The sequence below is a fragment of the Vombatus ursinus genome, unplaced genomic scaffold (genome assembly GCF_900497805.2).
Source record: "Vombatus ursinus unplaced genomic scaffold, bare-nosed wombat genome assembly UNPS02014801.1, whole genome shotgun sequence".
NCBI lineage: Eukaryota > Metazoa > Chordata > Mammalia > Diprotodontia > Vombatidae > Vombatus > Vombatus ursinus.
The window spans coordinates 14707991-14731748 of NW_020954579.1; the positions used below are offsets into that span (position 1 = coordinate 14707991).

At 50.1% G+C, this 23758-nt stretch overlaps 1 protein-coding gene across 5 annotated transcripts; it reads left to right on the forward strand.

The window, feature by feature from the left end:
* The first annotated feature begins 105 nt into the window (after positions 1-105).
* UNC13D (unc-13 homolog D) lies at positions 106-21908 on the forward strand. 5 transcript variants are annotated; one of them, XM_027872714.1, is made up of 33 exons: positions 106-428; positions 648-716; positions 2007-2042; positions 2357-2464; positions 2718-2777; positions 2888-2954; positions 3336-3519; positions 4348-4392; positions 6458-6526; positions 6770-6839; positions 7441-7545; positions 7732-7824; positions 8010-8113; positions 8351-8468; positions 8638-8762; positions 9057-9147; positions 9405-9461; positions 9586-9683; positions 10462-10513; positions 10935-11065; positions 11243-11363; positions 11832-11975; positions 12310-12408; positions 12606-12812; positions 13009-13077; positions 13687-13766; positions 15571-15676; positions 15789-15860; positions 16411-16494; positions 16811-16931; positions 18319-18442; positions 18983-19179; positions 19371-21908. In XM_027872714.1, the coding sequence occupies exons 3-33, from the start codon at positions 2007-2009 to the stop codon at positions 19478-19480; spliced, it is 3147 nt and encodes a 1048-aa protein (XP_027728515.1). In that variant the 5' UTR covers positions 106-428; positions 648-716; the 3' UTR covers positions 19481-21908. The 5 variants fall into 5 exon arrangements, with proteins under 5 accessions (XP_027728515.1, XP_027728516.1, XP_027728512.1 ...); XM_027872711.1 differs by lacking the exon at positions 106-428 and having other exon boundaries at positions 465-716; XM_027872712.1 differs by lacking the exons at positions 106-428; positions 648-716 and adding an exon at positions 1571-1681.
* Positions 21909-23758: the final 1850 nt, after the last annotated feature.

A 23758-nucleotide genomic window follows, 5' to 3' on the forward strand; every position in this document is an offset into this window, starting at 1 on the left:
TATAAAACTCCCAGGTATGCCCTGCACGTGGTTGTTAGTGTAGGGAGACCTACCTATTCTGGTAAGGTGCAGAGACTTCCCCCTCTCTCCTCAAGCAGTCCTGGGGCTTCTTGGAGCTAGTGAAACACTAGCTCCCAGGAGAACACCTGAAGGTCAGATCTGTGCTTCTCATCTCTAGACCATCCTCCCTGGATCCGTGTCTGATTTGTAGGGAAAGAAGGCTGGTTGGCCAAACACACCCAGACACCTACACTATAGGGTAGTGTGGCTAGACCTTCCCAAAGTGCCTTGCAGCAGATTACTTCCTACGAGGCCCAGCTTCTGACTCCTAGAAGAGGGAGGGACAGTCCAGAAGGAGGGATCCAGACTAGAGGAAGAAGAAAAGGACCTGAGGGCCCAACCTCTAGACGCAGGCATGGTGAAACCCAGTAAGGCCCTTCGACTTCCTTTCCTCTCTTCCTCCTTTCCCCGCCTCCTTCTCACCAAATACATCCAGCCTTACCCCACTTGGGGTGACGGTACCCTGAGCAGTTTTGCACAACCCAGTGTTACTGGCTAGTCTCTCCTATCAGAGAGAAAGAGAAGAAGTAGCCACCATGGCGACACCCCTCTCTCAACCCTTACGGCGTCTTCCTCTCTTGCGCCAGGCCATCAAGATAAGGCGCCAGAAGGCCAAAGGTCTTTTGCTGGAAACCCTCCCTCAAACTAATCAAGAGGTATGAAAAACTGTTGGGGGAAGAGGCTAGGCCAGGGTGGGAAGGAGGTGGAGCTTTGTGTGTGGACTAGGGTGCTGTGCTCAGATATGGATGATGCCCTGATATAAAATTTCCATTAGCTGGCTCCACCCCCATGGGCTCGGATTGAGGAGAGAAGGTCAGGGGATGAGAGGGGAGACAGAGGAAGAGAAGACTGATCTGTAGTCTCAGTCCCCATCCCTCCCTGCCCCTGCTCCCAGGCTCCAGGAAACAGTACTGGGTAACAGCTGAGTTCTCTTCCAAGGTGATGGCCCATTAGCAGAAGGGAAGCTTTGTCTGGGACTCCTTAATCCCAGTGAAGAAAGTTGGGAGAGAAAGGGCAGTGTTGGGAGCTGAGTTCTGCTCGTGGGTTCTCTAGTGCTTATTGGTGTTTTCTAAAACCTAGGACCCTAATTCCCCTAACGTGTGGCTGGAAGGGGGCCCTACAGTTCTGTAGCTGGACCAAGCAAAACCTGAGTAAATAGCCAGAGACTCCAAACCCCTCCCTGCCCATGCGAGAATGCCCTCCTTCCCCAGCTCTTTCTACCGCCTTAGCTTAAGAGCGGGCAGTGCCCTGGAGAGGAACACACCCAGGGGCTTGAGCTGGCTCATTCCATCCCTCAGCATATTTATCTCCCCAGCCTCCTCCCACCTAAGCTCCTGACTACTCCCAAGACTCACATTGTCCTCAGAAGGAGGCCTCACACTTCCGTTGCTGATGTGTTAGTAGGGCAGTACTTGAGGTTAGATAAGTAGTGTGGTTTCCTCTTGGGGTACGCTGGTGGGGAAGGGGGGGGCAGGGTGCAGAAAGGGGAACTGGGCAGAACAAAGCAGGCATATATCTCTAGCTTCTACAGAGTAGAGCTGAGGGCAGGCACCCCTGAAGCCCAATGGACCCTCACAGTGAGCCTCTCGAAGGCTTGAGGCATGGCCAGGCCAGTGAAGAGGTAGCTGGGCTCCTCTACCCTGACTTTGGCTTTGGCCCCTTCCTGGGAGGGGTGGAGATGGTGCCATTCAGGGAGGGGGGAGGAAGAAAAATCAACAGTTGTGTCGGCGGGTGAGTAGCACTAGGACCTCACGCTCCCTTCTTTGAAAGATTCTCACAGCTGCTGCCTGACAGGCCGTACCCTGGGCCAACCATTTCTCAGGCTGTATGGGAGGTGCTGACATCCTTTGGATAGCACTGGGTGGACCTTGTCTAATCCTTGTTATATCCAGCTCTTGCCATAGCACAGAGCTCACATGGTGGGTCTTCCTGTCCTTGTTCCCTAGATGGAAACTCCATCTCATCACTTCTCCCCAGAGGAGGTAAGAGCCAGGGGTGTAGAGAAAGGATAGGAGCCCTGAAGGAGAGCCCCAGGTCCTCTGGAGGCCCTTCTATAGCTGGGGGTAGAGGTGGACGGTACAGGTGGCATCAGGGGAAAGTCCATTTCAAAGGGTGCCTTGTTCCTGCTGTGGGCAATGGCTTCAGAGAGTTGGAACTGGGGATGGGTTGGAGGAACTAAGTTGGAAGTAATGTTCTGGGCTAGTTGGATTGGGGTCCTCAGGAATCCTATAAGGCGGAACCAGGGACCTCAGCCGCCTGCGGAGTATCTGAACTAGATTTCCTCGGTACTTTATAGCAGGCTCTGCTCTACGAGGAAGCTCTCTATACGGTCCTGCACCGGGTAGGCCAACCTGAGCCTAAACATGTGGCAGAATCCTCTGAGCTGCTGAGCTATCTACAGGAGGTGAGACATAAGACCCATTGTCCTTCCTTCTTTCCCAGTGTCTCCCTCTGCCGCCTGCACCCACCCATCCCCCCACCCTGGCCTTGGAACTTGTACATCACATCACCATACCAAAGTGATACAGACTCAAGGCTGTTTTTCCTCTTAGTCTCCTAATTCCCCTGTGGCTAATCCCCTGCCTCCACCATCTTCCCCCTCCCCTCCCTCTCTTCATGTCCTTGTTTTCCCTGGCCACCTTCCCCCAACCCCCTAGGCCTTTCACATGAAGCCCGAGGTACATCAACAGGTGCTCCGAAAAGTTCAGGATCTTGAGGTAAGGGAGGCAAGGGGGGTGGGAGAGGTGAAGCATCTGGGGGAGGGAGTTTGGGTGGCTCTAGCCATTTCCTGGTCTCAGCGCCTCCCCCTCGAACTCCCTCCTTCCAGAAGCCCTTGTTTTGCCTGAAGGTGACAGTAAAGCGGGCCAAAGGCATTCTTGGAAAGGATGTCAGTGGTGAGTTGAGAAGTGGGGGTCCTTCCTGTTCCCTTCTTTGGGGTCAAGGATCCTCTCCAAATGGGATGGGAGGAGATTGTCTAAGCCTTTTTCCCAAAACAGTCTGCAAACCCAAACCAAGAAAGTTATCTCTGTTTCTCCTTACCAGTTGCCAGGCCCTTATGAGCCTGGTTTTCATCTCTCACTCCTTCTTGTCCCTTTTGGGTTTCCCTGCTCTCCACCTCCACCCCAGAAAGAGACAGAGAGAGCAGATGTCCCCTCCCTGGCCAGATCTCTGCGACTTTAAATTAGGATTGAGGAAGGACTGAGCTTAAAGGTTGACTTTCTCTTCCTTCCTTCTCATTTCCTTCCTCCTCCTCATCTCTCCTTACCTGGTATCAGGGTACAGTGATCCCTATTGCCTGCTGGGCATTATCGAGCAGGGCGTGAGCGTGCCAGATGGCAGCCCAGGGCATCGGCGACGGCAGAAGGCCGTAGTGAAGAACACAATCCCTGAAGACCAGACCCATCGGACCCAGGTCATCAGCCAGACCCTCAACCCTGAGTGGGATGAGACTTTTTTCCTGTAAGTCGCTTTCCCCTCCTTCCCAAATCCCCGTGTCTGCTCTATCCTGCTGTAACCCTCGCTGGGCGCTCCATCTCTCCCCTCACCTTATTACTTACTGAGTGGGATGAAAGCAGTCTGGGGCTCTACTTCAGAGGTAGCCGTATGTTGTCTACCAAGCTCAGACAGCAAGTATGCACACAGTCCTCCAAAGGGACCAGTATCGTACTGAATGTTCAGAGCAAGTGTAAAGGAAAAAAAAACCTAAACCTAATCCCTGCCCTCGTGAAGCTTACAATCTTACATGGGTAATAGTTATTCAGATGTAGCAACATGGATATCAAGTGCCTTAATGGGGATGGGGGTGGGTGGGCGGTTCTTATCTAGGTGCCACCAGCAAAAGTTGTGGAAGTGGTTCTATGTAAAGAAAACCTTCCTAACATAGTGTAGGAGATCTCAGGTGGTCAGCCCTCACTGCCGCTCTTCAAGCAAAGCCTGCATTGTTAGGGTTGATGCAAAGAGGAGTCTTGTGCACTACCCACTGGACTAGATGGCCCCTGAGATGTGTTTCAGCTAAAAGTCTAGGATTCTGGGTCAGTTGAAGAATAGATTGAGTGAATCCAGAAAGGCTTCCCATAGGGGAAAGGCTTGAGCTCCATTTTAGAGGAAGGGCAAAAACTCAGAGGTGGGAGAAAGAGAAGGGGGCTTTAGGGAACAGGCAAGAAGGCAGTTTTGCTTTATTTTGTTTTCTTCTCAGAAAAAAAGGGTATGAACTAGAGGAGAGATAGAGATCAGAGCAGACAGGTAAAATGGGATCTCTTACCCACCCCCCCCTTCTCTGTCTCACAGGGAATTTGAGGATATCACCACTGCCAGTTTCCATTTGGACATGTGGTACGTATGTGAGGGCTGAGCACCGCCATGTTCTCGTGATTGCAAAGGGAGATTAAATCTACTACCAAATACGTGGACAGAATCTCAGATTTGGAAGGGACCTCAGACGTCATCTAATCTAACTCGTATCTGGCCAAGAATTCCTCCCATGACATGACTGACAAATTGGCTTTTTTTTTTCTTTTTGGTGAGGCAGTTGGGGTTAAGTGACTTGCCCAGGATCACACAGCTATTAAGTGTCAAGTGTCTGAGGTCGGATTTGAACTCAGGTCCTCCTGACTCCAAGGCCAGAGCTCTATCCACTGTGCCACCTAGCTGCCCCCAAACTGGCATTTTTGTTGCTGTTGTTGTTCAGTTGTTTTTCAGTCGTGTCCAATTCTTCATGACCCCATTTGGGGTTTTCTTGGCAAAGATACTGAAGTGGTTTGTCATTTCCTTCTCCAGCCCATTCTACAGATGAGGAAACTGAGGCAAACAAGGTGAAGTGACTTGCCCAGGGTCACACAACTACGAAGTGTCTGAGGCCAGATTTGAACTCAGGAAGATGAGTCTTCATGACTCCAGGCTTGGTGCTCCATCCACTGTGCCACCTAGCTGCCCAAAATTGGCATCTAGCTTTTAAAAAAAATCCCGTTTGGTGTTCAAGGCCCTTCCTAAACTCCCCCTCACCCTTTCCGGTATTGTTACACCTTACACTCTCCCACATATTCTTCAATCCAGGGTCACTGGCCTACTTGTTTCTCAGACAAGATAATCCATTTCCCTACTCTGGGCATTTTCCCTGGCTGTCCCCCAGGCCTGGAAAGTTCTCCTTCCTCATCTCTGCTTCCTGGCTTCCCTGGTTTCTTTCCAGCTCCAGCTAAAGTCCCACCTTCTACAAGCCTTTCCTGATTCCCCCTTAATTCTAGGGCCTTTCCTTTGTTCATTATTTCCAGTCTATCCTGTATATATCCTCTTTATACATAGTTTTTGCATGTTGTCTCTTCCATTAGACTGTGAGTACCTTAAGAACAAAGATTTGTCTTTTACCTCTCTCTGTATCCTCAGCACTTAGTACAGTGCCTGGCATATAGTAGGTGCTTACTAAATGCTTATGGACCAATCAAAGATTCTATTAAAGGGAAACCCACTCCCCTAGAAGGTAGGCCATTCCATACTTTGGATAGCTCTAATTGTTGGGAAGACTTAAATCAAGACAGAATCTTCCTCTGCAGCTTTTGTCCTAATTCTACTTTGAGTACCATCAGGGTAAGAGCAATCCCTCTTCTCTAAGAATGACTATCTAGTAACTGAAGGTAGTCATCGTGTGAGAGGCAGCCTGGCTTTGTGGATACTGACCTTGACTTAGAGGGCAGGAATCACTCCAGGTTCAAATCCTCCTTCAGACACTTACTAGCTGCTTGACCTCAGCCGAATCATTTATCCTCTCTGGGCCTCAGTTTCTTCATTTGTAAAATAAGGGCGTCTCAATGGGCGTCTAAGTTTCCTTTCAGCTCTAGATCGATGATCCTATATTCCCTTGGTTTCCCTCTTCTGGATGGTCTCCAACTTGTGCTTAAAATGCAGTGTACAGATTCAAACCCAGTACTTGAGATACGGTTGGACCAGGGCAGAGTATCTCTCTAGTTGTGGGTACTGCCTCTCTCAGTGCAGCCTAAGATCACCCGAGCTTTGGGTGCTGACAAATGTTAACTCCTACTGATCTTGTAAGCCACTAGAATCCCCAGATCTTTCACAAGGACTGTTGTCTTACCATGCCTTCCCCATCTTGTGCTTGTGAGGTTGTTTTTAAATTCAAATGTAGGACTTCATTTGTAGGACCTCTAAACGTTAATCTTTACAGATGCAGACTGCTGTTCTTATCCACGGGGGTCTTTTTGAATCCTGACCCTGTCATTCAATGTTGTGCCTATCCCTCACAGTTTCATGGTATCCGCAAATAAAGATAGGATGCTTTTACAAGAGAGGCCTCTCTCTGTCCCACACCCCTCGCCCCAGTATAGCTGAGGTCCCTCCACTGGTCCCTCTCACTCCACTGATTCTGTGACCTCCCTCTTCCCATAAGGGATGCAGACCAGGTGGAGTCTGTGAGGCAGAAACTGGGAGAGCTGACAGATTTGCATGGCCTCCGGAGGTAAGGCCCCCATGCTCCATGAGAAGGAAACATAGCCAAGGTGCATGTGCACAGGGAACGGGGCAGAGGCTTCTCTGGGGGGGACGGCCCGCCCCTATCCTGGCACTAGACCCAGCTAAGGACTTTTGAAGGGCCACAGCGGGGGTATCAGAACCCGGCCTGAATGCCACCTCACTCTCATCTGGGCCTTCCTGGCCCAGCCTACCCAGCTCCTTCCTCACTGGACCCCTCTCTCTGACTCAGGATCTTCAAGGAAGCCCGGAAGGACAAGGGACAGGATGACTTCTTGGGGAATGTGGTCCTGAGGCTGCAGGTGAGGTAGAAGGGTGGGGAGGTGGGGAGAACATCAGAGTGGTTCAGCCTGAAGGATGGACAAGATGTTGATACTTGAGGATGGGTGTGAGTAGTTCGTGGGCACTCGGCTTCCTTTAGAGGCTCAGACACTCAGCCACAGATCTGTCCTATGTCACCCTGTACTCACATCCATGTCCCCTCTTCCACATGTATGTCTTTGGGTCATCTGGCACCAGGGGCCCATGCCAGGGCATTCCTTATGTCCTAAGGGACAGGGCATGTGTTTCACATTCTCAGTATTCCTATGCCTGTGTGCCATGTAGCGATCAGTATTTACACCTGTCCGTATATTCCAATGTCCACCTGTGGAGTCATAACTAGGTGGGACAACTAGAGGTTTGCCCTAGGGCACTGATATCCACAGGTGCAAGCCTCTTCCCTAAGTCAATTCTCCAGCCAGTCATCTCAGAGCCACTTCTTTTCTGGGGTCCACCTACCCCTGCCTACTACTGTCCTTCACTCTCCCCACCCCCAACTGAATTTACCCCAGACACCAGAATTCCTAGTTAGCCATTTACCCATTTATATTTCTTCACATCCATCCATGTGCCCTTACACAGGATCTACGCTGCCGGGAGGATCAATGGTACCCACTGGAACCACGAACAGAGACTTACCCAGATCGAGGGCAGTGCCACCTGCAATTTCTACTCATTCATAAGCGAGTAAGTGGGACAGAAGGGTAGGCATCAGAAATCAGAGGTTGTTGGGGCCGGACCCGATACCCCTCTTCCTTTCTCTCTCTGGTGACTCACCTACAATGACCCAATGGGGGATAAAGACGGGGGGAAGTGCCCAGGCCTGTAGGTCAATCCTCTGCTCTGATGTCCATGGCCTGTTCTCCATTGTAGAGGGCCACCACTACCAGCCGAACCCATCCCAGTTACACCGTGCATCGTCACCTCCTTCAGCAGCTGGTGTCTCATGAGGTCACTCAGCACCAGGTACCCATGTAAGGGGAGAGGGAGGTGTTAAGGGACAGGGAGGGAGCTGGGAAGCCGGGGCAGAGAGGAATAGGTCCGAGGTATCCCAGAACGTCTTGTCTGCTAGCAAACAATCCCCAAGCAGCCTCAGAACGGGGTACCTCACACATACCTAAATACGGAGCTCCCTCCTTCTTACTTTACAGGCTGGTAGCACTTCCTGGGATGGAGAGCTGAGCCCCCAGGCCTCCACCATTCTCTTCCTCCATGCCACACAGAAAGACCTATCTGAATTTCACCAGTCTATGGCGTGAGTATTCCGAGAGGACTGTTCCCCAGTGCCACAAAGGCACCAGTGCTGACAGCACCCCTATCCTAGAGCCTAAAAGAAGACATTCTCCCTTTGTACCCTGTACCTGGGGCCTGTAGCTTTTTGGGCTGCGGTGGGGATTTGGGGAGGAAGGCAGCAGTCATTAATGAAGACCAGCATACATGATGACCAGTGCCCAGCTTTATGCAAGGCTGATGCTGTCTGTACCCGATGTAGGCAGTGGCTGGCCTATAGCCGACTCTACCAAAGTCTGGAGTTCCCGGGGAGCTGCCTGCTGCACCCCATCACTGCCATGGAGTATCAGTGGATACAGGGAAGGCTGAAACCAGAGCAGGTAGGACTCACGATGTGGGAGGAGAGGAAGGAATATTGGGAAGACAAGGATCCCTTTATAGTCATGTGGACAAGGAGGTACCTGGGCCCCCCAAATTGTGATGTCATAGCCTGGTGTTTCCCTCCTTCCCTCCCTTGGATTAACTCTTTCACCACTCCACTCTCCATAGTGCGAAGAACTGGCTGCCTCTTTCAACTCCCTACTGACCTATGGACTCTCCTTGATCCGGAGGTTCCGCTCCATATTCCCCCTCTCAGCCTCTGGCTCCCCAGCTCGTCTGCAGTCCCTCCTCAGGTCAGACGCCTCCCCATCTTTCTTATTTCCATCCTGGTCTCCAGGACCTAAAGCCCTATTTCCCTAGATTTGGAGTGGGTAAGAGGATTCTCTTCTTGGGTTGAGAAGAGAGGTAGTGGATGGAGAAGGAGAAGGAGTCAGATTGGGGATGTTCTACGTTGGGGAGACAGATAAGGGCTTGAAACACAAGCGTTGTGCATAAAGATCTGAGCCGAGGGTCAGGTAGGAGGCTGAGCCATCTGGGCAGGGGGGATGGGCATTTGGGACATAGGTCCTTCTTCTTCCCACACGTAGGGTCCTGATACAAATGTGTAAGATGAAGGCATTTGCAGAGCTGTGCCCTAATGGGGCACCCTTGTCTTCTCTGGTGACTGAAGTGCTGCGGGTATGTCTCTTACCCTGTCCCCCATCTCCTGACCTGATGGTGAGGGTGGGATGCCCATGGCTATCCAGTCACTGGCCACCAACCACGCTCCTCCTTGGGTAGGCTGACCCCTGTGGCCCAAAGTGTATGAGGGCCCTCCTTCCAGCTCCCGGTTTTTCCAGCCTACCCTCAGCACTTTGGCTTCTTTCTCTGGTGGGCTCCAGGGTTTGGTTTCCCAGGCCCCTGAGACAGATACTGATGGGTCCACCTCCCCACAGACAGGCACCCTCGAGTGGTTCCATATGAAACAGCAGCACCATCAGCCCATGGTCCAGGTAAAAGGCAGGGCATGGGGTCAGAAGTTTGGGAGGAATAGATTGGAATAAACAGGTTTCAGATCTTTTCCCCATTATTGATTTGCTCATTTTTTTTCCCCTCTCAATCCATACTCCTTTCTAGGACATGCAAGAAATGTGTAAGTCCATATTGAGCCTGGTTCTAGATGTCAGTGGGGATCTGCGTCAGTGTCAGAGAACCTGGAACAAAATCTTCAACAAGTAAGAGATGGCCAGAAAGGGACCTTGGGGTCTGGGCTGAGAGAGCAGGGGTTGGGGGCCTAGTTTCAGGGGATCTGAACTGAGGGAGGGAAGGGGCACCTGGACTGAACAGATTGGGAGCTGGGGGCCAGGGCTGTGAGAATTGGGAGCTAGAAGATGGGGTTCTGCGCTGTGAGATGAGAAGTGGAAGCTAGAAATCTGGAGGTCCAGGGTGGGTCCAGGGATAGGGATCGGGGAGCCAGAGCCATCACTAGGGCATGAAGGGATTTGACCCAGGGCCCTGAAACTTAGAGAGTCTATGGCATTTCTGCAGTAGCCACATTCTAAGTGAGTTGGTCTCATGCTGGCCTAACTCTGTTCCTTCCCTCCACATCCCACCTCAACCCTATCAACCCTATAGCAACTGTTTCCCAGAAACTTCCTGGCACAGTCCCAATCTCCTCATGGTGACCGAGATCTCTGTCTCTTCCTCACACCCCAAGTAGGGCAGTGTCCTGGCATCCAGTTCTGCCCTTCCCTCCATCCACCATGGATTTGTCTTTAAAAATGGATTTTTTGTCTGAATTTCCTACTGCTCTCCCTCCTTCCCCTTCCCCACTCCCACACATTTTGCAAAGCTTGCCCATGGACCTAAATCACTAGTTATGGCTCTGTGGGCAACCCAAGTTTGAGGGAAGTAGAAAGAATTGTCCTTAGAACTCAGGCTTGGGGCAGGGGAAAGAACATTAGGGAAGTGTGCCCAGCCTAACCTTCTCCCCCTCTAATTCCTTCTCTCTAGTACACTGAAGATTCAGTTTTTCTCCATGGCTTTCTTGGAACTGCAGAAGCTTGTGAGGCCCTTCTTTTCTCCCCTTTCCCTTCCTGGTGCCAAAAGAGACCCTGGAGAAAGGGAACAAACATTTATAAAGCACTTACTATAAGCCAGGCACTATGCTATGCATTTTATAAATATCTCATTTGATCCTCACAACCACCCTGGGAGATAGTTGCTATTATTATCCCTATTTTACAGTTGAGGAAACTGAGGCAGACAGACGTTAAGTGACTTGCCCACGATCACACAGCTAGGGAGTCTGAGGTCAGATTTAAACTCAGGTCTTCCTGACTCCAGGCACAGTACTCTGTCCACTGCACCACCTAGCTGCCTGGGGCCAGAGGGGGCACTACTAACCCTGGGATGCTATCACTGCCTGGCTTAACCCTGCACCAGGGCATTGCCCCCTCCTGACCCACAGCTCTTTCTCTCTGCAGGTGGCCCAGAGGGTAAAGGAACACATGGCGATGGTGGGTAGCGTCGTGTCCCCAGAGATAGGGGAGAGCTTATTCCAGCTCTATCTTAGCCTCAAGGAGCTCTATCAGCTGGTCCCCCCTCCTTCTGAGAGGTACCTGTGCTGAGTGGGAGGAGGGGATATATAGGGAAGAATGTACTTAAAAAGAGGTTACCCTGGCATAGTGGCTGTCTGGGGAGAGTCAAGGCATGCATGAGGGCACTAAGATACTCAGTTGCCCAGGGTAGCCCCTTCTCCCCTGGGCCTGCACCCACCTGTCGCTTCTCCCAGGGATGGGACTCTGGATCTGGATGGCTTCCACAAATGGTTCCTCCCAGCCATCCCTGCCTGGCTGCTGAAGACCTATAGCGTGGCATTGGCTCGGCTCCAGCGGGCAGTGCAGATGGACCAGGTAGGGTCTGAGAGTGGGGACGGATCATGGAGAGATTCCTCCTACACTGACTCTGCTCCAGTGGGCATAGTCTAAATGCTTATCCCCTGCTGCCAACAAAGAAGAACTTTCTGACCTAATTCCCATTTCTTTGCCAGATGTCATACCCATGGTAAATTTGGAGTTAACTGAGACATCTCTCCTTAGACTATTCATAATAATGCCAACTCACATTTATACAGTTTACTTTAAAGTTTATGAGATGCTTTAAATGTATTATTTATTTTGATCTTCATAACAACCCTTTAAGGTAGCTGCTATTACACTCATTTAATAGACAGGGAAACTGAGACTTGTAGAGGTCTTACTGATGAACCCACAGCTAGTTATCTGGAGAGCAATTGGAACCCAGGCCTGCCCAACTCTAGGTCCAATGCTATATTCTTTTTTTTCATGCCATCTCCTTTCTTCCCCTTTCTCCACCCCAAGTTGGTCCCTCTGGGTGAGCCGATCAAACATAGCACATCTGCTGTGGACCTGTCCACGTGCTTTGCCCAGATCAGCCACACTGCCCGACAGCTAGATTGGCCAGACCCCGAGGTTGCTTTCATGATCACAGTCAAGTTTGTTGAGGTATGTAGTGCGGGAGGGCCTTGTGCCGTTTTCCCACTGCCCCGATACCCAAAGATTCTCCAAATATTCCTGACCCTCCTATCTCTTCCACATTTCCCTCTTTGCGGATTCCCTTCATTATCTTCCCTCCCTGAGCAAATCTTCGGGGATTCTCCTCCTCCTCCTAACGTTTCATCCCTGCTCTTCCTCCCAAGCATCCTCACTCTGCTCTAAAGTCCAAAGTCTCTAGTGGCCTCTTGCGCCCCTTAAAATCCCTCCTCCTCTCCGCTCCCCCTGGGAGTGCCATGTTTCTGTATTCCCTTTCCCTTCCCCAATGACCATGATCCATCCCCAGGACACCTGTAAGCTGGCTCTGGTGTATTGTAGCCTAATCAAAGCTCGGGCCAAGGAACTCTCTGTCAACCAGAAAGACCAGGGACAGGCAGCTAATATGGTGAGCACCTGGTTTTCATGGGGGGTGGCACTGGGGAAATACATAGGGGTTGGGGAAGGATGGCTTAAGAAGTCTAGGGGAGGAGGTAACTGCAGCAATGTCTGGCTTGTGTGATCAGCTTGGTCCTGGGCAATACCACAGGCGCAGGGGGTGAGGGTCAGTGCCTTGGAACAAGCTGAGTCAAGGTCTTGCCCCAGCTGTGCGTGGTGGTGAATAACATGGAGCAGCTTCGGCTGGTGGTCCTGAAGCTCCCAACCCAACTGGCATGGAAAGACCTAGAACAGTGGGCAGGCGCCATCTTAGAGCCAGAACAGCTGCAGCATACGCTCCACGCCCAGCTACAGGGTGCCCTGGCTGGCCTGGACCACGAGATCCGAAGTGGTGTTCGGACCCTGGCTGAGCAGGTAACCTCCTGACACGGTCCCTCTGAACCTTCCCCTGCTCTTGGCCTCATTTCGACCACGCTCCTCAGCCTGACTTGATGACCTCATCCTTGATGACTCCTGACATGTCCCTGCCCTGTCTAGATCTCAGCCAACAACACTGTCCCCCCTGTCCCCTGTCTCCTGACTGACTTCCTGATCTCTTTGTGGTTGGCAGTTGGAGGCTGGCATTTCTAGACACATCCAGAAAATTGTGGGCACCAGTAAAGCCACCGTGCCTGAAGATGTGAGTCAGCCCTTTGGGCTAGGTGATTTTTATGGGAGTGTGAGGCATTGACTAGAGTCTTTATAGGTATATATTTCAAAGAATCATAGGACTGAAAACCAGAGGAGACCTTAAGAGATTTAGTCTACCCCCTCCTCACTGTACAAGTAAGGGAACTGAGGTCAGGGGCAACCAGGTGGCTCAGTGGATAGAGCACTGGCCCCAGAGGCAGAAAGACCTAAGTTCAAATCTGCTTTCAGACACTTACTAGCTGTGTGACCCTGGGCAAGTCACTTAACCCTAATTGCCTCAAAAAAGCCAAATCAAACTTGCCCAAAGTCACCTTAGTCTGAAACTCAGTTTTTTTTGACTTCGAACTAGTATACTCAATAACCTTACACAGGTTGTTGGGGGCGGGGATGCCTTCAACCATTCATCTGTGAATAAATTGCTCTCCCTCCCTAGGCCTCAGTCTTCTCCCCTGTCAAATGAGACAGTTGGCCTTAATGACCTCTGAGGTCCTGTTTAGCTGATATTCTGTGGTTCTGAGAGAGTCAGGTCAGGCTGGCAGTCAGGCCAGGGGATAATCTCAGCAGAGAAACAACTCTCTTCCTTTTTTTCCCCCCCTAGGCCATCCTACCTCTGATGAAATTTTTAGAGTCAGAGTTTCATTACATGAACAGGAACTTGGTGCAGGAAAACTTTAACAGGTTTGGATTTGTTCCCTGATCCCCATGGCAACACAGAACGGGCCTCGTCCCTTTCTGAGACAGACCTTCAGATACCTGAGGATGTCTCCTCTCCCAGGTCTTACCCTCTGCAGGTTAAACTTTGCCGGTCTCCTCAAATGATCTTCCTAGGATGGGGTCTTTGGAGCCCTCTCTGCCCTTCATGGGCAAGAGCTTGTCAATATTCTTTCCTGAAATGTGCCCTCTCTCCCCCGCAGCTGACCCAGGCAGAGAACCATGGGACAACATCCTGAGTCTGGGTGCTGTGTCTCTATTAATACCGCTTAAGATGGCATGAGGTTTTTTGTTTGTTTTGTTTAGCTGCCAGCTTGTGGGCCTGTAGTGAGCTTTTGGTCAGCGTGTATGTTTTTACATGTATTTCTGCCAAGTCAAGAATCTCCATACTATATTTATTCAGCTGAATTTTGGGATTTTCCATTCATCCTCATCAAACTTCCCCTTACTAGTTTGGTTCATTGTTATCAGCCGTACCTCCCAACTCTCTGTTATCCTATTTTCTATGTCTTCATCCAAGTCCTGATAAAAATACTGAGTGAAGTCAGTCTGTTAGGTCCCTTTTGTCCCTCCCCTTCCACCATACGGGCCTACCTACCTATCCCCAATATTAAACTATTTCCTATGAGGGACCCTATTCCCTCACCCTTAAAGTAAATGAGAGTTAAGGGAATAGAGAGTAGAAATAGGGAATAGGGTTGGAATTCATTCATTGAAATGACAGTACCTACTATGCGCACACTGTTAAGTGCTAGAGGTGCAATGACAAAAATTAAACATCCCTGCCCTCAAGGAGCTTATATTCTATTTAGTAAAACATTAGACACTCAAAAGACAAAATTGATTCAAAGTAATTGAACAAGGGTGGGGAGGGCACTGGCAATTCCAGGGATCAGAACAGGCTTCCTGTAGCAAGGAGCTCTTGAATTTTGAGGGAAGCCAGGGCTTCTAAGGGGAGGAGGGTGAGCCTCCCAGGTAAAGCACTGTTCAAAGGCACTGAAGGAAATGAACTGTTGTGTACAGAGAGTAGCAAGTGGGCTAATTGGGCTGAGATTGGGTGGAACCTGTGAAGGAGAGTAATGTTCAGTGAGCCTGGAAAGATAAGCAGGAACTGTGTAGGCCTTGAAATGCCAATTGAGTTTGTATTTTATCTCCTAGGCAAGTGGGAGCCACTGGGTTTTCTTGAGCAGGGTAGTGACATACTGAGACCTGTGCTTTAGGAATAGCAATTATGTACCTCTATGTAGAAAACGGATTGGACAGGGGATGGAGGTAGGGAGACCAGTTAGGAGGCTATTGCAATAGTCTAGGCAAGTGGCAATGTGTAGACCTGAAGTAGAGTGGTAACAGTATGACTAGAGAGGAATGTGATACAAGAGATATTGTGGGGGCAGATAGGTGGTGCAGTGGATAGAGCACTGGCCCTGGAGTTAGGAGTTCAAATTCAACCTCAGACACTGGGCAAATCACTTAACCTTGACTGCCTCCAGGGACACACACACACAGACACAGACACAGACACAGACACACACACACACACACACACACACACACACGATATTGTGGTCCTTGGAAAGTGACTGGATGTGAGGGATGAAGGAGAAGATAGAGGTAGAAATTATTCTAAGGTTAAGAGCCTGGATGACTGGAAAGACGGTGATGCCCTTAACAGAAACAGGGAAATTTGTAAGAGGAGATGTTTTTGGAGAAAAAAATGAGTTCTGTTTTGGACACCTCTGTCCCTGTCTTTTGCTCTCCTCTGGGTGTCCAGTCTCCTATTGCTGCTCTGGACTCACACACTCAGCGTGCTCACCCAAACAGCTGCGGCCCAGCAGAGTTCACTCCTTACCTCCCAAAAGCTGAAGACTGCCCTGCAGGTATGAGGGGTGAATGGGGTGAACAATGTTATCTTCAATGGGAAGGGGACTGGAGGGAAGGGAGGGAGGGAGGAGATTTCCAGGCAGTAATCATGGTTGTCTCAATGCCTAGAACCTTGAGCTCTGTTTTTATGGTGAGGGTTGTGGCCTGTCCCCCGAAGCCCTTCACACACCATCACTGCAGGTAAGGGCCCCATGGAGGGATGGGTGGAGAGATTAGTGGGGGGGAGGGGCAGGTATCTGTGCCTATGACTCTGTCTCCATCTGTGTCCCACATCTGATTTTACCCCTATTGATGTCCCCTTTCTTTTCTTTTTCTTTTTTGGCAAGGCAGTTGGGGTTAAGTGACTTGCCTAAGGTCACACAGCTTGTAAGTGCCAAGTGTCTGGTCTGAGACCGGATTTGAACTCAGGTCCTCCTGAATCCAGGGCCGGTGCTCTATCCACTGTGCCACCTAGCTGCCCTATCCCCTTTCTTCCTATGGCCCTCATCTGACGACGGCCCATCCGTGTCACCTTCTGACTGTCCCAGCCTCTTGTGTGACTGTGTCCCCTCTATTTACCATCCATCCATCTGTGCTTCTGACTCTTCCCTGCTGTTCTCTCCATTCCATCTCTCTGACCATCAGTATTTCTCTCCACATCCTTTTGCCTCCATTGGTTTCTTTGCCTGCGAGATGAGACGTTAGATGACCTTTAAACTCTCTTCATTTCATGGTCTATTATGACTTCCAGGATCTTCAGAGAAAGCTGGAACTGCAGGCATCCTCCAGTCAGGAACTCATTCAAAGATATTTCAGTAACCGCATCCAGCAACAGGTAAGGCTATTTCTTTTTGCCTGCTTCAACCTTGCACTGTCTACCCAGGAGAGGCTGGTCAGGATGCAAGGCTGTCCCATCTGTCTTGAATGTGCATGGTCGTGGGGAGTATGTGTGTTTGAGTCAGCCTGAAATGCTCCCCTCTTCCAAGCTTGTCCATTTCCAAAGGGAGCAGGTTTCTCTACCTTCCTCCTCGTGGGGTCCCACAGCGTACCCCCTATAACCCGGGACTGAGCCCCTGGAGCGGCCCATCCTCTCTACTACCTGTCTTGAACTCTCACCTGCTGCCACTGCTCATACCCCCTCCCTCCCAAAGGCGGACACCACGTCAGAAGACTTTGGGGCCATTACCATTAAGGCCTCCTATAGACTCTCAGAACAGAAGCTCCGGATCGAAGTTCTCAGCGCCTCCAACCTGCTACCCCTGGACTCCAATGGTGAGCAGGGAGGCAAAGCCAGGCACAGGGAAGGCAGCATGTTCCTTTGGACCTCTCATACAATAGTGATAAAGATTTATTAAGTATGTGCTGTATCCAGAGATCTGTGCTAGTGCCTGCAGAAGATACAAAATTTAGATAAGACACAGCCCCCAACCGCATGGAGTTTTCAGTCTAGTAGGAAGATAAGAGAAAAATATACTTCATCATGTCAAGGGTCCATGGGTTCATCAGTATGGAGATCTCATTTGAAAAAAAGAAATTTATAAGGGTAAATGCAAAGTCTTATACTTCACATTAAAAAAAATATCAACTTTGTAGGTATAGGATAGATCATAAGATCCATAGATTCAGAGCTGGAAAGGACCTGGGTGAGGTAGAGAGGACACAGGGAACGGTTCTTCCCCCTAAAGTCCAACCTCTTCGTTTTACACACAAGGAAATTAAGGCCCACAGAGGTTAAGCTACATGCTTAAGGTCACATAAGTGGTATGTGGCATAGGCAAGATTTGAACTCAGGTCTTTAGTTAGATATCAACTTGTCCAGAAAAGATATGGAAATTTTAGTGGACTCTAAGCTCAGAGTTCGTAGTATGACGTGGCAGCCAAAAAGTTTAAGGTGATCTCGAGCTAGGTTCATAAGGGAGGCATTTTGTTGTAATATTTCAGTCGTCCGACCCTTCATGACCCAACTCTTCAAGAACTCCTGGGGTCATATTTAGCACAGGAAGATGTAATATATAGAATTATATTCTATAATTGTATTAGAGAACTACAAAGCAAAGTGCATGGGGGCAGCTAGGTGGCACAGTGGATAGAGCACCGACCCTGAAGTCAGGAGGACCTGAGTTCAAATTTGACCTCAGGCACTTGACACTCAGTAGCTGTGTGACCCTGGGCAAGTCACTTAACCCTGAATGCCTCACCAAAAAAAAAAAAATATATACATATATTAATACAAAGCAAAGTGCTATGTGGAGTCTGAGGATAGAAGCCATTACTGCTCACAGAGGAAAGAAGGAGTGAAAATCAGGGAAGGCTTCTTGGTGGGGGTGGCATTTGAATTGGGCTTTAAAGGATAGGTGAAGAAGGGGAGGGGGGACAGACAATCCAGGCATAGGAGACAGAGCACAGAAGTGGGTTTTGTTTTATTTTTGGCTGGAGAAGGGTTTCTCCTCCCTGGAGGGCCTAGGGATTCTGCTATGTGTGGAAGCCAAAAGGCCACAATAAATTTAGGGTGGCCAGAACTATGGTCACTGGGGGATGTCAGGACTGCCCCAGCTAAACGAGGCCAAGTGGGGCCAAGGGGGAAGCGTGCTGGGATTGTGACAGGTTAAGGGAGAGGGCAGAGGTGATCCTTTCCCCACCCCCCACTTCCTCCCCCCAGGCACCAGTGATCCCTTTGTCCAGCTGACCCTGGAACCACGACATGAGTTTGCAGAGGTGGCCCCTCGGGAGACACAGAAGTTCAAAAAGGAGCTGCACCCCCTGTTTGATGAAGCCTTTGAGTTGTGAGTCACTGCCCTTCCCTAACACTTTGCATCCCACCTGTGCTTCCGCGAGATCTCCCTCCCCAGCCTAGATCAGCACTCTAGCCTTTCCATCCTTCCCTGAGCCTAATCACTCTCCAGGGCCCAAGCTGCTTTGGGATCCCTCCCCTGGGAAACAAACTCAGGGCTCCTCTCTCAGATGACTGGTGAGGACTTGGAGGGCAGGGAGAGAGCTTGTGATGGGGTGCATGAGTGAAGTTTGCAGTCCTGGGGGTCCCATTGCTGAAAGAGGAAAAACAACCTCACACCTTGAATTCACTACAGCAGAATCTATTAAATGAAGAAAAAAGGAATCTCTGGCTAAAAAGTCTTGGAGATAAAGGGTCAAAACTTCTGCTAGGCCCCCACATGTCCTACTGATCCCGTGACAAGCATCCAAAGTATACGCACACACCCCTCTATAGGGCCCTTTTCAGGCTTTTTGCATGGAAGGGCTGTTTCTCTGGTCCTTGTGAGGGGAGGGATGGTTTAGGAGTTCACTCACATGTGGCTGGTCTTCAGCTTGGTGTCTCCAGAGTCATTCCAGAAGAAAGGAAATTGCCTCTTGCTCACTGTGCTGGACCACGACAGGCTGGGGACTGATGACCTGGAGGGAGAGGCCTTCCTCCCTCTCAACGCTGTCCTGGAGCTCTCTGGGGACAATAATCCTGGCCAGGTGCCTCAGACACGTTTGCCTCTCACCTACCCTGCCTCTAATGGTATGCTATCTGCTTAGGGGAAGAGCTGGGGCTCCTGCAGAGGAGGCTGTGAGAAGGTGGGAGGGTTATTCATGCTGCAAGGATGGTCAGTACCTTGGCATGGGGCAGTGAAGCCCTGGCAGGAAATAAGAACAGGAAGCTTAGATTCTTCAGGTTTCTAACTCCTCCCATTTTTCTATCTTCTTTCCCAGGGGACCCTATCCTGAAGCTGCTGGACATCAGAAAGGGCGATCGGGAAGCTCAGGCTTTTGTTAAACTCCGAAGGCAGCGGGCCAAACAGGCTGAGCGTTTGGGACAGTAAAAATGGAAGGGACCTACATGGGCCCAGGGGTTGAGTTAGGTCTGGGATCTTCCCTTCATCCCCTACCAGAACAGATATTCCTAACCTGCCCAGCCCAGCACCCCTAAGCTCCTCAGTGATTAAGGGTTGACACTGATCACCCTTCAGGGGTTCAGAATGGCACAATCCAGAAGTCCACAGTGGTAATGACTAGAAGGGCTATGTATCCTCTGGAGATCCTTAGTCAGACCATTATGCCCTCACCACATCCTGGTTTTTTTCCTCTAGGGTCCCTAAGAGGAATGGGTAACAACTGTCCTCTGCTTTCCAGCTCAGAGACATTCTTCAAAACCAGGGAAACACTCTAGGGTAGAAATGGGGAGGGGAAAGACAAGAGTCTGTACTAGATTCTTACCCCTTCTCATAGAAAAAAAAAAAACTATTCTGGTTGAACTTAGTTCCAACAATTATGGTCAGAGTCACGCAATGTCAGAGCTAGAAGGCACCTCAGGAACCATCTAATCCAATCCCTTCATTTTATAGAGAAGGAAACTGAGGCTCAGGAAAAGGCTCACTTGCCCATAGTGAATGGCAGAGACAGAACAATATAATTCAACTCTGAGCCCAGTGTGTGAGCCTCTTCCCACCTGCTCAGTCCCTGAAGTATAGGAGACAGAGCCCTCATCAGTCTCAGGTTCCCCGGACCTTCGCTCCCTTGTGCCCAGCGGATTTGGAAGGGGAATTGACAGTTGGGGGGGGTGGAGTAGGATGCTGCTGCTTTGGTGACACACTGGGACTAACCCTGGGTAACAGAACAGGGAAGAGTTGGCTGGGACCAGAGCCTTGTCCGCTGGGCTCAGTGAGTAGATAGGACTCTGGTTGTGATGCGCCACTGGGGACTCCTAGGCTCCCTAGCTACAGCCAGAGTCCGAAGAGTACCAGGAACTCGAGAGCTGACTGACAGGTCATCAACTTAGAAGTCAAAGCCCTCCTCCTTCCCTCCCCCAGCACTGAGTTTTCTTTCTTCGGGAAACAATGAGAATATATTGTTCTCCCAGAAAATCCATTGCGCTCTCTGCGGTGGGATCTACGCGGCTCTAGCTGAGCTCAGGACATATGGTAAAGGGCCACCAACCTACCCTCCTCCAAGTTCACTCCAAAGCTGTTCTTCCCTCCCCACTGCTACGGCGGGCCTGTGGTGGGTGAGGATAGATGTGGAGTGAGAACGGAGGTGTAGAACAGGGTAGTTCTGTAGTCTTACTCTACTTGTCGGGGTAGGGCGCCGTTTCTGGAACTGTGATTGTTTGCTTTTAGAAAAAAAAAACTTTATCAGGTCATTTAATAGAAACATCTAATTCTGTCTCTTACTACTCTGGGATTTCTAGATGGAAACACTGTGCTTAGGGGTCTGAGTTTGTAGGCATGGGTCTGAAATTGTCATCACTGGGTTTGAGGCTACGAGTGTGTTATGATGAGTGGATTAGGGCCTTACTGCCCTGCGGGGTGTCTCTTGACAGAGCTGCGCCTCAGACTACCCAAGGGTACGGCCTTTGCCACAAGAAGGTGCCCACAGAAGTACTCCCATTATAGCCATATGAAATCCAGGAGAGTCTCCTAGCTTCAGTTGGGTTATTTGGTCTCAGAGATGTCTAGACGTCTAGTTGGGGTGGGGGGACCAACGTCCCTTGCTCTGCTCCAATTGGAGTACATTCGTGGAGCGCTGAAACCTGTGTGCTAGACGCTACTGAACATGAGTGGCTGAAAACCAAAGCAGTCCTTGGCTGTGTCAGGGACTGGCCACTCGAGCCAGAAGTGACCCACTCAGTAGATCTTAAAGGGAGTGACTTGACTCTGAGGCTCTCTTCCTATTTGCCAACTAGGTCAGGACTCTCTAAGCCTCTTGGAGTTGGGAGGCATGTGTCCGCCTTCCCTCCACCCCAGCAATATGGCAGCTGAGAGCAGACTGTAAACAGCATTCGTCCTCCTGGGGTGAGCCTGAACCTTGGCCTTGGGCTGCCTGTTCGGTTTCATTTCTTTTCCCGAGATTGAGCAGCAACATCCAGTTGGACATTCCCATCCTTGAAGACAACCGTGTGAGTTTTGAGAATTTGGGAGCTCCTTGGTCCTCGGCGGGAGAGAGCTGCACTTTGGTAGAAGTCCCTAACAAACACTTTGGGAGCCTAGCCCAGGGCCTGGCTTGCCAGAAGGCAGGGACCTAGAGGGATTCATCTGGGCAATGCGGAGTTGTGAAGACGCAAGGCCATTTCAGCAGTTCCACAAATGCCTCATGTTTTGATGTTTTAACTATCAACCTCTGAGGAGAGTTTAACAGTTGATATAAGTTATTACTACTGCTTGTTTAAGCCTTTGTTAATGAGTACTTCTGAATCTCTTGTGTTAAATTTACCTTTTATGTGGAGAAATAAATAGCTATCCCATACCTGCTTTACCCTGTACACTGAGTTCTTTCCTACTCTCCCTTTTTGGGAGGATATGAACCAAACCTAAGCTTTGAGTAATTTTCTGGATTGGGAGAATAAAGAATCAGAGAGATAAGAAAGAGCCTGACCCTTTTCTTTAGAGGCCAGGTTACCTCAGGACTAATGCATGGGTCCAGAGTTGAGAAGGGTCCCTAAACAGAGAGTGAAAGAACAACTGTCCCAGTCCATGGGGCCCAGCAGTTGTTCAGTTAGTGTTTTTGTCAATGTAATGTGGCAGGGATGGAGTGGGGAGAGAATCTGGGAGTTTGGGAAAGGGATGTCAGGGGCATTCTAGGATGGGAGAGGGGGGATGGGTCTCAATTCAGGCTGCCCTTAAAGTCACAATGCCCTCACTGCCTCCCAATTTGGGCTTTTCCCACTAACCCTTCTCTTTCCTTGTCGGAGACTACAGGGTCTGGGACTTGGATTTTCCCAGGCTTAGGTTGTGCTACTCCCATACAGTCAGTCTGTGGGCAACACTGAGCCTGAGGCCTACTTTCTTGTACCAACTGCCTCTGATCTCTCCAAGGAGTAGCTTTCCTCTTGAGCTTCAGGTCTTGAGGGCAATACCTCCATGGTCTTCACCCACACACACACCTTTTTTAGATTTTTCCCATACTCTCAGATCTCCAGGGAAAAAATTATTCTGCATCATCCTCTTCTACAAAGTCAACAGTCTATAAACAGCAGCCCTCAGATACAGAACCCTAAAAAAGGCTGTCTCAGAGGTACCAGTGAAGTGTGAGGGTAATTGTGCTCAGGAATAAATGTTCCGTGTTAAAAGGACCTTGTCTCCTTTGGAACCACACTTGGAAAAGAGGTACTGGGAGGAAGCCTAAGGTGGCTGCCTTTTGGGGGCTTCTAGGATGGTTTATAGAGCTGGAGGCTGTACTCAGAACTCCTGATGGATCCAGGGTTGATGCTAAAGGCTCTGCTCTTAGACCTGGACCTAGGAAGTTTAGGGAGCGCTCTTCCTATGACAAGGGACAAAGGCCAACTAGGAGCCTTGGCAAGTCTGGGGGGGAAGGTCTTGATTGGCCCCTGCTCAGGCCTTACAGAGGTTGTACTGATGCCCAGTTAATTGTCCCACCCATCACCACTCCAGCATGGTCTGAAGCCCCATGGAAGACCCCATTCCCAATGTCTGAATTCATTATAACTTCAATTTCATACTTTATTTCCAATGGCTGGGAGGGGTTTTTTTTTTGTTTGTTTCAGTATCTTTTTAAAAAAGAGAAAAATTTCACCTATTTCATCAAAAGCCCTTTTCTTATTGAGCCCACGGGGGCTTGAAGAGGAAGAGTGGAGCCCTTAGTCTAGCATTCTTCCTCCACCCCCACCACATGGTACAGACACCCAGCTACTATGCCAGGGTCACCACCATCTTCAACCATCGCCATCCCCCCCAAGCCCCAGTATCTCTCTGTACAAAAGAATTTTTAAAATGGAAGCTAAGACAATAATATACATTAGACACACACGCGCACACACACACACATGCACACACACATCCTCACTGAAAACAGTGACTGAAAAACAGCTGCACTTGGAAAGCACCTGGGAATGCATCTTCACCCCCTTGCTGGCTGGGAAAGCAGAGCACTGTGGCTGTGTGCTCCGTCTGCCCTTGGTCCTCAGCTCATGCCACAGAAGAGCAGGTCACCCGCCTCCAGTTCGGGGGTTTCCCCAAGTAGCTGCCTGAGGCCTGCGAGGAGGGTGGAGCACGTGAAGGGGCAACAGAGGGTGAAGCCAGAGGGGCACAGAAAGATTAGTACCAGCCTGGGTAGCAATCTTAGGAACAAGTTTCCTGGGCCAGTCC

Bases quoted from the DNA above. Each gene is read 5' to 3' on its own strand.
- UNC13D (XM_027872711.1), top strand. From the start codon at position 597: ATGGCGACACCCCTCTCTCAACCCTTACGGCGTCTTCCTCTCTTGCGC. The intron at 2,778-2,887 runs GTAAGGGAGGCA...CCCTCCTTCCAG, and splicing joins GAAAAGTTCAGGATCTTGAG to AAGCCCTTGTTTTGCCTGAA. The intron at 7,825-8,009 runs GTACCCATGTAA...CTTACTTTACAG, and splicing joins ATGAGGTCACTCAGCACCAG to GCTGGTAGCACTTCCTGGGA.